Raw genomic sequence first — 12,792 nt, 5'->3', positions numbered from 1 at the left:
TTACAATCCGCCTCTCTTTATCTGAAAACACCCAAATTTTAATTAAGAAAATGGGCTTTTGTGTTAAAGTCTGTGATTAATAATGACATCTTATTGAAGAGCAACATTATCAGAAAATGATTCTTGTGAAGAAAAAAACTTATTTGTGCATCACCTCCTGCTCCCCAAAGCGCACACACACACACACACACACACACACAGTAGAAATGTAGTGATGATAATCTTGTAAATTATCTGCTTCTTGTTTGTGAAGTTGTGTTGTTGCCATAACAGCCCTGTTGATTGGCTGTTTTTTTTTTCTTGCATCCTTTCCTTTGGCCTGAAGTGAAAATGTCCTTCGTGTGTCAGCATCTTGTCTGACACGGTTTGGTTGCTTTTATCCAATCTGTCGTGACGGTTTTATTTGTTTTGCATGTTAACGGATCAAGGTCCTGCTCAGTGTTCAGTTGTGGTCCCAGCCAGGATTCTGATGAGTTCACATCTTTGCCAGAACAGAACAGGAGGTCAGGGTGCTGGTGGTCTGTCACCAGAAGAGCAGCACACCACACGGTCTCATGAGTGTACCTGAAGAAACCAGGACCACCTGGTCCAAGGACCCGAGTTTAACAAGGACTCAAACATTAGATGATGGGAGTTGAGTTGAGCTGTGATGTGTGTTGTTGGGTGAGTTAGCGGGCTTTGGTAGCAGTACGTCTGCCTGAGAATGAGCGGTTATGTTTTATCTTTGTTGGGGGGGGGGGGGGGGGGGGGCGAGTGATTAGAGAGAACCGCGTCAACTCAGAACACGGCGCCATTTTGGTTCCAACTGCACAGAACTACTGAATGAACCTTTTATGTGTTCAACATTCTTTTAAATCATTTAACCACATCCAGGTACAAGTACTACCACAATAAATATAAAAATAGTTAAGCTATCAAATCTACATCAATTTACAATTTATGATGATTGATTTAATTAATTTAAAGCCTGATTTCTGCATCTGCACAGCTGTAACTCCATGTCATGCAGTGACATGCGTGACAGTTTTAAAGTTCTCCGTCTCTGGATTTTGTTTTATTCTGGACTAATTTGACCCTCAACAAGTTTTTCTTTCTACAATCATCACCTCCAAATCAAAGGGAAGCTGAACAGTTTCCTCTTTTATTGACTTCGTGATGTAAATGTGATGCAGACTTTTCTGATCCATTTATCAGCCTGCGCACTATAAAAACTGTTAGAATATGATGGCACATGAAGGATTAAAAGCAGAAAAGTGTCAAATCACAGCCGTTTGTATCTGATTTAACAGGTGCACGTCAGGCTGCAGGTCCGAGTCTGAACACGGTTGGACTTTTAATCACAGAAATGACTCTGATCCTACTTTCTAGGTACTCTCACTGGGTGAGAGTCAGAGCTGAACTTTAATTTGTACCTCTGTTACTGTGCACATCCAGACTGCTCGGGGTTTTTAACGGAAATACAGTGTGATCAGACGGGACATTTTAATCCAATGTGAGCCATATGTATGTATGTATGTAATGGATTAGTTACAGTCAGGAGGCGCCGAACATCTACAGGAATCCTACCTTCATGGTACCATGAAGGTACCATGACAGTACCACAGGAAGCAACTTTCAGTGACTCTCCTGGTCCCAAGGAACATGTTTTGCTGTTTGGCTTCATAAACATTCCAGCAAATTTCACACTGTGATAAATGACCTTGTGATTTTTCCAATAACCTCCAAAACAAAAGACCAAACTGTGGGAAAAACTAAACACGCTGACTGATGAACGCTGCTGCAGAAGAGCTCAAATGTTTAAAATAAAAATTGTGTATGACAGATACACAATTAAAGATACACAGGAAAAAGGCTGCAGATTTGTTTTTGTGTTTTTTTTGTCTTGGGGTTGGGGGGGTGATGCCCCAGAGACCCCATGCCATCCTGCCTTCACTTGAATCTAGATCCGCCCCTGTTCTATCTGCTAACATGTTCCTAAAACAACAAAGGAAAAACACATTTTAAATAATAATGATAAAGGGCAGCACGGTGGGTTAGTGGTTTGCACTGTTGCCTCACAGCAAGGAGGTCATGGGTTTGATTCCCACCTGTGGCCTTTCTGTGTGGAGTTTGATGTGTTCATGTGATGTGGTTATAATTAAGAAGTTCAATCTGACAGCAGCACTAAAAGCTCTGATTTATTGTTTGCGTTCAGCTCTAATCTACTGTGATGGTTTAAATGTGGAGCAGCTGTTTGCAGCTTTCTGTCATTTCTGTAAAGTGAAATGGAAACATGGACTTGGTGCTTGTTCAGTTCTTGGATGCAGATGATCAGAGCTGAAGTCAAAGACGCTCCAGACGAATCTCACATGTGACTCGCACAAGCAAACGTTCAGTAGCTTCCATCTCCTTCAGTCCACCGAGGAAATGCCGGGATCATCTGAGGAACAACAACAGACCCCAGAGGACCAAAGGTCACCAGCAAACCAGCCACCATGAAACTGTTCTGCCTACAGGCGGATGGACGGACGCGGTGGAGGAGCAGCCGTCACGGTGATTCTCACGGCACTGTCTCCAGCACCCAGCCATGGGTTCTGCTGTTCTGGTTTGACCTTCAGGTGCAGCGTGAGGCCTTCATCCTATCAGCAGCTCAAACATCACAGCTGCCTCCATCTTTTCCTCTCACGGTGAGTGTTTTTAGACATTCATTTCAGAAAGTCTTTGCATAAATTTGTTGCATTCTGCGCTGTGTTTGTGTGCGCTGCTTGGCTGGAAGTGGAATAAAAACTGTAAATCATTTCCTGTAAATCTAACGGTGGTTTGAGCAAAAGCATTTTTAAGAGCTGCACCTGGTCCATAAGAGAGGAGCCAGGCTGCTGACTTCTAGTGGAAGAGACAAATGAGTCCAGGCTCCACCCCACCAATATTCTGGACCCTTTACAAGAACAGCATTTTTAAATAATTAATATTTTCATGCAAACATTTTAATAACAGGTGTACAGTATATAAAAGTAACCCTGGTCTGCTTTATGATGTCATAATGCAGGTTTCTTTGATCACCTGGAAACATTGCTAAAGATTATTCTTTATTAGTCGATAGTTATTAAATTCACTGCGCTAAATGTAGTACATGAACAAAAAGAAGTATTAGAATAGGGGAAGTCGGGGCACAGTGGATCAGAAATGATGTTTTGTGGCACCATAAACACATTATGCACAGGTTTAGGTCATTCAATTGTGGATTTAATACAGCAAGTTATTGTTTATAAGGTTGTGTTATTTATGTCTCCCCAAGTGGAATTTAAAGGTGTTTAAAATTGATTTAAAATTTTTTTTTTTGATTCACCATGCCCTGGTTTCCATTACCATTAAAAATTTTAGTTTGCAGCAATTTACAGTCCATCAATGAGGACAATTACTGTAAATGTAATATGACACGAGAACAATTCCCGTGAATAAATCCACTCTACTGTAGCCGAAATCCCCCCCAAATAAAGACACCTACATATATATTATAGTAAATTTATTAAATTAAACTTAAAGGTACATAAAATCTCCCAAGTAAAAACAGCTAAGGTGGCAGGTTTCTTTATATACGTTATTCTTTATCTACTTTATTACGATCAGAGCCGATAATTTGGTTGTAACTGAATTAAATCATTCATGTTTCCTCAGAGTAATTATTGGGAAAATCCTTCTAAATGATATATTTAATCCAGTTAAGGTTCATAATTGTATTTACCCCCTTGGATGTGACACCTTTTAGTTTGTTTCTGCCATTTCAAACACAAACATAATTCAGGTTTCTTATATAAAAATTGTAAAATTACTGGCCCTAAACTCAAACTGAAAGCAAATCCCTACAACATGATACAAATTAAATAAAAATATTGAAGCTAAGCTGGTGGGTTGTGTAACGTCGCACACATAAATCATCAGTGTTATTGAGTTTTCTTTAACAAACACGTAGCGCGATGTTAGCAGGCGTCACATAGCATGATGCTAACGCTGGCATCGACTGAGTGCCTCCACTGTGAGTAACGGGATTTATGGTGTGCTAAGAATATTTAGATAGTATTTTGCTCAGAAAAGTATTTGTGCATATATTAAAGTAATTTTATCTGTTCCTAGAAAAAAATGTAATAATGACAGTCAGCGTATGTGTGGTTTTTCACTGGACACATAACGGATGCATATATTTGAAAATTATGGTCAAAATTACAAACACAGTGAGGCACCATCAAATTGTAATTACAGTCAAAAGTACAGAATACGGAGTTTAATTTTCAGCAACTGTATGATGGTAGAAAATACATAAAGTTAAAAAAGTTTTCTTTATTTTGAGATACAAATCACCACGTCTTTAAAGTAACAACACGGGACACTGAAGGAAAACAGGCTTTGACATCTGAGGTCAGAGTTCACTTCAAATGACCGTCTGGTTTCTGGACTATCCCAGACTTAAAGAGGAAATTAATCCATAAACATGATTGATTGCTCTGTAAACCCAAACAAGTTATCAGAACTCAAAAATATTGAGGCAATCAATTGCCACAATATTTTTGAGTTCATAAACTTAAAAGTCAATTGTTCCCAGAACTTAAAAGTTTTGGTTATGTGCTACATGTACCGCATGATTACAATTCAGTGAAAGTGTTCATTAAGTAAACGTTAGTCCCTTCAGCTGCTCCCTTGTTCTTCCACTTGGGGTCACCACAGCAGAGCTGCGGTGGATCTGCATGCTGATTTACACCAGATGCTCTTCCTGACACAACTCCATGTGGCAGGGGTTTGAACCGGGAGCCCTCTGTACACAAACCAAACGCAGTAACCGCTTGGTCACCACCCCTGCTGAAGTTTGCATTAAGTCAACTCAAATATTTTCACTAGGAATGCATATCACTTTTTTACAGACAGAGTACGAGTACATACATTTTGGTACTCGTCGATTCCGAGTACCGATATCAATACTTAATGATACCATTACAGTTTTATGATGACTTTAAAAACATGTTTTATTCATCAGTTGTTCTTTACTTTTTGACTGTAACTGCTGCAATATCATTAGCTTTGTTTCTATTTACAAACATTTCACTTTAATCACGTAACTTCACTTTTTGACTTGTGTTTCTGAACAAACATGACGCTGACAGACATCTGACTGAAATGGAACCTGTAAAATATACAACACTGAATCTGTCCATCAGTAACTTTACTTCTGTCTGTGAGGACGAAAAGCCTTTTTGGAAAATGTGAGGGACAGATTCTTTTTGATGAAAAGAAGCTTCTCTGAATGGCATGGTGTCTTAGTGGTTAGGACTGGTGCCTCACAGCAAAAAGTTTGTGGGATTGATTCCCGGCCTTGCTGTGTGGAGTTTGCATGTTCTCCCCGTGTCTGTGTGAGTTTCCTCTGGTTCCCTCCCACAATCAAAAACCTGCTTATTTAGGGTCTGCTCCTTTCTCTGCCCCTGACCAAGGCAGCGTCTCTTCATCTGCAGTTGGTCCCTGGCTGCCGGACTGTGGCTGCACACTGCCCCTAGTGGTTAGATTGTGTCTAACTGTAATTAGGATGGTTAAATGCAGAGGACAAGTTTTGTTGTACGGATATATGTGCAATGACAATAAAGGCTCTATTAATGTGACACTAAGCTAAACAGTCTTTCACTCTCCGCACTATTTTTAACTTTTAATGAAATATGTACTGCTAACCAGTGTTGCCACAGTTACTTTGAAAAAGTAATCCAATTACTGATTACTGATTACTCCTTGAAAAGTAACTTAGTTACTTTACTGATTACTCAATTGAAAAAGTAACTAAGTTAGATTACTAGTTACTTTTTTAGTTACTTTCCCAGCTGCTGACAACAACCCTCTGCCACGTCAACATGACAATGATACCTGTTTTGCCAAAACTCACTTTATAGTCACCCTTTCTTGACTTCAATGAAAATAAATACTTGTTTTATAAAAAGTAAAATAAAGACCTCTTTCTTGACCTCATATTTAACTGCTGACAGCACTGTAACAGTAAAACTTGCAATTTCAAACCTACATTGTTTATAAATGTAACTATTAAATTCTAACATTTTTCTAACATTTAAATTCTCTAAACATTTTACTTGTCGAAATTATTATTATTTTAAGTAGTATTAGTAGTTGTAGTAAAAAACGGCTTCAAAACTGGACCTTTAATCTAGGGGTGTTGTGAGGGGGCACATCCCTCCCCCACGCCCCCATTCCATCTGGATTCACCCCTGCTTTGGCGTTTGAGCACAAAGAATGGATAACATTTATTTATGCAGAAAACAGGACCAGATTTACAGGTAAGAAAGTTTTATTGCGTTTTCACATCATGTGGTCCTCAGAAAGAGAGTTTAGGTGCATTTGAGTGGAAAATAGTGTTAGTTGTTGACGCGTCGCGGAGGATCAGCTGTTTTTAATGACCAGATACAGAGCGGCTCAGCTCTAAATAAAGGAGGAAAAAAAGTATAAAAATGTCTTTGTAAAGCTCAGTGCAGGTGTGCTGATCACCGCGCTTTAAGAAGTGAGGACGAGTCGAGCAGCTGCAAAAAACCGTGGATGAAAAGCTCACAGCTCACTTAAAGTGGGCAGTTCAGTCGAACCCCGACCTCCTGCCCACAGACCAAGTTTAATGCTGCTGTCGACCCACAATGAAAAATAATAGTAACGCACAGTGACTTGGAGAAGTAACTTTAATCTGATTACTGATTTGGAAAGATTAACGCGTTAGATTACTCGTTACTAAAAAAGTGGTCAGATTAGAGTTACCGGCATCACTGCTGCTAACATACACAAACACATACCGTAAATGGTTTATTCCCCAGAGGTGGAGCATCACGCACGCACACACACACACACACACACAGTGTTGCGCATTGTTTGGTTAGGTTTGGTTGGGTTTGGATTGTTTGTTTGGTTTGGATTGTCTGTTTGGTTGGGTTTGGATTGTTTGTTTGGTTTGGATTGTCTGTTTGGTTTGGTTTGGTTTGTTTGGTTTGGTTTGTTTGGTTAGGTTTGGTTGGGTCTGGATTGTTTGTTTGGTTTGGATTGTTTGTTTGGTTTGGATTGTCTGTTTGGTTTGGTGTGGTTTGTTTGGTTAGGTTTGGTTGGGTTTGGATTGTTTGTTTGGTTTGGTTTGTTTGGGTTTGGTTTGGATTGTCTGTTTGGTTTGGTTTGTTTGGTTTGGTTTGTTTGGTTAGGTTTGGATTGTCTGTTTGGTTAGGTTTGGATTGTCTGTTTGGTTAGGTTTGGATTGTCTGTTTGGTTTGGTTTGGATTGTCTGTTTGGTTTGTTTGGTTTGGTTAGGTTTAGTTTGTTTGGTTTGGTTAGGTTTAGTTTGTTTGGTTTGTTTGGTTGGGTTTGGTTTGGTTAGGTTTGGATTGATTGGTTTGTTTGGTTTGGATTGTTTGGTTTGGTTTGGTTAGGTTTGGATTGTCTGTTTGGTTTGGTTAGGTTTAGTTTGTTTGGTTGGGTTAGGTTTGGTTTGTTTGGTTGGGTTTGGTTTGGTTAGGTTTGGATTGATTGTTTGGTTTGTTTGGTTTGGTTAGGTTTGGATTGATTGTTTGGTTTGTTTGGTTTGGATTGTTTGGTTGGGTTAGGTTTGGATTGTCTGTTTGGTTTGTTTGGTTGGGTTAGGTTTAGTTTGTTTGGTTTGTTTGGTTGGGTTAGGTTTGGATTGATTGTTTGGTTTGTTTGGTTTGGATTGTTTGGTTTGGTTAGGTTTGGATTGTTTGGTTTGGTTAGGTTTGGATTGATTGTTTGGTTTGTTTGGTTTGGTTAGGTTTGGATTGTTTGGTTTGGTTAGGTTTGGATTGTTTGGTTTGGTTAGGTTTGGATTGATTGTTTGGTTTGTTTGGTTTGGTTAGGTTTGGATTGATTGTTTGGTTTGTTTGGTTTGGTTAGGTTTGGATTGATTGTTTGGTTTGGATTGTTTGGTTGGGTTAGGTTTGGATTGTCTGTTTGGTTTGTTTGGTTGGGTTAGGTTTAGTTTGTTTGGTTTGTTTGGTTGGGTTTGGTTTGGTTAGGTTTGGATTGATTGTTTGGTTTGTTTGGTTTGGATTGTTTGGTTAGGTTTGGATTGTCTGTTTGGTTTGTTTGGTTTGGTTTGGTTTCCACAAGTTTGGAAGCTTATGTGTGTTTTCTGACAAAAACATAAAATTTTGCACAGACATGTCACGTGTGTGTGAAATTACACGTCATAAATGTCATAAATTACGTCATGTAATTTATGGCATGTCATGTGACATGTCATAAATTCTGTGTAATTGCAGTTGAATGGAGTCTGTGTGTGTGTGTGTAATCATCATTTGAGTGACAAACAGAATTAAAGACAGAATGTTGCATATATTCAGACTCCTTATGCCATAATTCAAAGCTTCACTTAAGGTTTTGGAGGTTTGATAAACTTTGGAGGAGAAAACCACACAGAAAGGACCCACATGTTGTCTCAAGTCATAATGCCCAAAAAATGTTTGCAAACTGACTTGAGATTTGCAGATTAATGACTTGAGAATGACTTGACAGTTGTCCCACCTCTGACATGCCTGCGTGCATGTGCGTAACTTCAATCGCGGACAAACTGAGGACAGCTGACATGACGGCTCTTGCTCACATTATGTAAACCTGATTTAAAAACTACACTTTTGAAGCTGCTTTTGATTAGTGGCATCAAACCTGTGCGTGAACGAGCAACTTTTGCGTCATCCATCAATAAGGAACATGCAGATTACAAAAAACGTGATGTCATAGAAGAAATCCGAGCTGAGATTCAGATTCAGCACCACAAAATGACCCTAAATCAAAATGACCTTAAATCAAAATGACCCTAATTCTCAAACTGCATGGAAGAAATGTTTTTTTTTTTTTTTTTTTGACCAGTGTAATATAATATAGATTGTTGTCAGAGCACTAAAGCAAATTGCAATAATAGTAAAAAGTACACAACACATAAAAATCACACACTCAAGAGCAGACAATACAGAAAAAAAAAGTTTATTGTGTTTAGAAACTCTTCAGTTGTCATTTTTTGACAGGTGAAACTTGTACTCTTTTTGGTGCTTTTACCATAAAAATGTCATATTTTGCACATATCTGGCCTGCTGTTGTTGCTGCCTTCACGTGTGAATGGTTTGTTTCAGGTTCCAGTGCAGGATTCTGATCTCTATTGTCATTAATGAAGTTACTTCTAAATGTGGAGATACTTAGACACTCAGGTTTACTGTTTTTCACACAGTTCAGAATCACCACCGACTTTGATCTGCACAGTTCCTGAGAGATAAAACAGGTTTTTCTTGTGGGTGTTTGAGGTTTGTGGAAGTTAGTCACAGATTGTGCAATATGTGGGAGGGTTACTGCAACTGCACACCAGCTCAGAACGTTTACCTCCATCTGTCTGTTCATTTTACCGCGCAGGCCCCCAAAATACACCTGTAATAATAAGAATCACAAACCGAGCCCCATTCGATCACCGCAGCATGATTTAAGGCTAATCTAAGAATTTACGTGGCGCTGCAGAGCAACATTTGCTTGAGTGAAGTAGACGAGTGCTGGTGATGGTTCAACACCTACTGGAGCAGGACTGTGCTGAGCACCTTGTAGGCCATGGAGAAGGTGGTCACCAAGCCCACGAGCCAGGACAGACCCCTGCAGGGTTGGGGCAGAGCGGCAACGTAGGAAATGGTGTGGAAGATTCGAGACCCGGTGAAGAGGCGATAGTGCAGCAAAGCGGTCCAGAGATCAGGTCCGGTCAGGGCATAGAGCAGGCCCAACACCAAGAACGGAACGATGTTCTCCAGATCATTCTGATGGCATCTGTAGTGCACACAGTGTAGAACGTGACTGAATGCTGCTTGTAGTGACACAGTAACAACAACACACAACTTGTCCAACAGGTGTAGAAATGTCAAGCTAAGCCATGAAGCCCAACAGCTGGTTTCCTTCTCAACCTTCACCTCAGGCAAAGTCACTGCTGTGTTCTGCTCAGAATGAGGCAGTGAAATCATCTGCTGGGGTGAACAAAAGCCAGGTTAGAACACCTTTACACAGTACAACCTGGACCACAGGAATCAGGTGACTCTGGATTTGGTGACTGTCAAAAAAAAATCACTCTTCACATTTACAGGAGGTGAAGTTAAAATCTGCATCTCAAGAGTAACCAACCTTCGAACACGCTCCACGTCCGGGTCCGTTCTTAGCAGCTTCTTTTTCTCCTCTGCAGACTTTGTGCCCACATCTTCTTCGTTGGAAAACGCCTAAATGGACACAAACAGTCTGTGTCAAAACCCCGCCCCCCTGGACACGTGCAGTGCAGCTGTACGTGAGACGTGTCTTAAGATCTTTCTGGGTCTGTCTTTGAGGTTTTCATCCATTCATTCATTTTCTATAACCACTTATTGCAATTAAGGGTCACTGGGTGAACAACCTCAACGCTTCATCAGCCAAAGCATCAACAGGGACCAGTCGGACCCCCTCAGACCTGCAGCACTTACCCCTCGTCTGATACGGTAGTACGCGGTCAATGGCGCCATCAGCATCATCTTCACAATGACGATGGTGGCGTAGGTGGCGAAGGCCACCATCACCTCATCTTCCATCAGTTTTACCATCTCTGCTGGGTTCTACTTTGAAGGTCATCGTTTCAGCAAACAAACAAAAAACAAACAAATATTCAAAAGAGAACACGACTCAACTTCACCAGCCCCAGAAGACTTCTTCTGTCAGCGCTCCTTCTCCTGACACCGCCCTTTTTCCAAGTCTGAACCCGTAATTAACGACTTCGTCTGTGCACCAAATATCTCCCGTTTATTCTGAAGCCACTCTACAGATCACTTTGTGTTCTAAACGCTTTGTGTTCTAAACGCTTTGTGTTCTAAATGCTTTGTGTTCTCAATACTTTGTGTTCTAAACGCTTTGTGATCTAAACACTTTGTGTTTTACATGCTTTGGGTTCTAAACACTTTGTGTGATCTAAGCCTTTTGTGTTCTAAATGCTTTGTGATCTAAATATTTTGGGGTCTAAACGCTTTGTGTTCTAAACACTTTGGGATCTAAACGCTTTGTGTTCTAAACGCTTTGTGTTCTAAACGCTTTGTGATCTAAACCCCTTGTGTTCTAAACACTTTGTGTTCTAAACACTTTGTGTTCTAAACGCTTTGTGTTCTAAACGCTTTGTGTTCTAAACACTTTGTGTTCTAAACACTTTGTGTTCTAAACGCTTTGTGTTCTAAACGCTTTGTGATCTAAACACTTTGTGTTCTAAATGCTTTGTGCTCCCTGAGCAGCTCAGGGAGGAAGATTTATAGCAACAGCTTCAGTTTTATGATTATCTTCTACAAAAACTAATATTTAAAAACTAATCTTTGAATACACAAAATGACAAAACAACAAAACAAAAAACTAGAATTCTGACAAACATTTGCTTTCAAACAGATTTCAGGCCGTCAGTTTTACTGATTAAACTTTGGCCTCAACCAGAAACTCCCTGTGTGGGTGGCGGCCCACCACAGGGAGCTGCGTGATTGAGCAACAGCAAAACCATTCGATAAACTTTGCACTTAACCTGCAAGTTACAAGATTCCAAGGAGACAAAAATAATAATAATAAAGACAAAAGTTCACCCGGAGAGACGTTCCAACACATGCAGTAAAGATCAGCAGAGATCCGGTCTGTTCTGGTTTTGATGAGCCGGACTTACCTGAGCGCCCGAGTGACTCTGCAGGAGTGCAGCAGGTCTGTGTCTGTTGCACAATCTGACCCTGTGAGGAGGAGGAGGGGCAACGCAACACAACGCTGCACTCCCGAGGGCCGGATTGGTTCGTGTCAGGACACAACTGTCAGATTGTGACTTGCACTGTCTGAAGAGTACTCCGAGTTCCAAAACAGTAAGAAAATAAGAAGTGAAGCATGAATTATGGATTCTGAAGTTCCACAACTGACAACAAACCAAAACTCGGTGGAGAAGAAATGTAAACAAAAAGACAAAACAAACAAACAACACCAACAAAACCACAGAAGTCAAAAAGACCAAATGAAATCTGACCAGCAGGACAAATAAGAGGAAAAATAATGTGGATCAGACACAAACATCCAGAAAAGAACTCGGTGAGAATGTCCACATGATGCAGACACACACAAAGACACACTGATCTGATACCCTGAAGTGTTGATATGGCCATCGGGAAGACTTTGCATCCGTCCGTCCGTCTGTCTGTCCAGTCCGATTACTGCCAGTTCAAAGATAGCTAACTTTGACCTATTTTAAGAGGCTAAAAGTCACACTGTGGCAGCACAGTGGCTTAGTGGTTAGCACTGTTGCCTCACAGCAAGAAGGTCATGGGTTCGATTCCCACTTGTGTCCTTTCTTTGTAGAGTTTGTGTGTTCTCCCCATGTTTGTGTGGGTTCCCTCTGGCTCCCTCCCGCATCCAAAGACATGCAGGTTAGGTGGACTGGAAACTTTAAACTATCCATAGGTGTGAATGCGTTTCTTTGTCTGTATGTGACCCTGTCACAGACTGGTGTCCTATCGTGGGTGAAACCCGCCTTACACTCTGTGACTGCTGCAATAGGCTCCAGCCCGCCGCAACCCCTAATTGGAGTAAGGGGTTGAAGATGAGTGAGTGAGTGTGGTAAAAGTCACATTCTGTTCCTTTTTTTTTTTTTGAGTGACACGGGTGACGTCAGTGGGAGGTCTCTGCAAAACCGCTTCCTTTATGTGTTTATATAACACGTTTCTCATGTATTCTCTGAAAGCTAGCAAGAAATAAACACTTCTAAAACTGAAAACACTGTTTCTG

General features: G+C 40.6%; 1 protein-coding gene across 3 annotated transcripts; it reads right to left on the bottom strand.

Annotated features, from left to right (window-relative positions):
* Positions 1-8,975: 8,975 nt before the first annotated feature.
* LOC117504273 (microsomal glutathione S-transferase 1-like) lies at positions 8,976-11,751 on the bottom strand. Of its 3 annotated transcripts, none has more exons than XM_034163698.1 (4): positions 11,693-11,751; positions 10,488-10,616; positions 10,159-10,250; positions 8,976-9,810 (listed from the first exon to the last, which is right to left on the bottom strand). In XM_034163698.1, the coding sequence occupies exons 2-4, from the start codon at positions 10,602-10,604 to the stop codon at positions 9,564-9,566; spliced, it is 456 nt and encodes a 151-aa protein (XP_034019589.1). In that variant the 5' UTR covers positions 10,605-10,616; positions 11,693-11,751; the 3' UTR covers positions 8,976-9,563. The 3 variants fall into 3 exon arrangements, with proteins under 3 accessions (XP_034019589.1, XP_034019590.1, XP_034019591.1); XM_034163699.1 differs by having other exon boundaries at positions 10,488-10,619; positions 11,693-11,746; XM_034163700.1 differs by having other exon boundaries at positions 10,488-10,623; positions 11,701-11,717.
* Between the last annotated feature and the right edge of the window lie 1,041 nt (positions 11,752-12,792).

The sequence above is a fragment of the Thalassophryne amazonica genome, chromosome 22 (genome assembly GCF_902500255.1).
Source record: "Thalassophryne amazonica chromosome 22, fThaAma1.1, whole genome shotgun sequence".
Taxonomy (NCBI): domain Eukaryota; kingdom Metazoa; phylum Chordata; class Actinopteri; order Batrachoidiformes; family Batrachoididae; genus Thalassophryne; species Thalassophryne amazonica.
Note: the sequence above shows the minus strand (reverse complement) of the source record. Positions and strands in the feature narration are given on the sequence as shown.

Coding starts and splice junctions, on each gene's coding strand:
- LOC117504273 (XM_034163698.1), bottom strand. CDS start 10,604: ATGGTAAAACTGATGGAAGATGAGGTGATGGTGGCCTTCGCCACCTAC. Junction 10,251..10,487: donor ACTACCGTATCAGACGAGGG/GTAAGTGCTGCA, acceptor GTGTCCATTTAG/GCGTTTTCCAACGAAGAAGA. Junction 9,811..10,158: donor GACGTGGAGCGTGTTCGAAG/GTTGGTTACTCT, acceptor TGTGCACTACAG/ATGCCATCAGAATGATCTGG.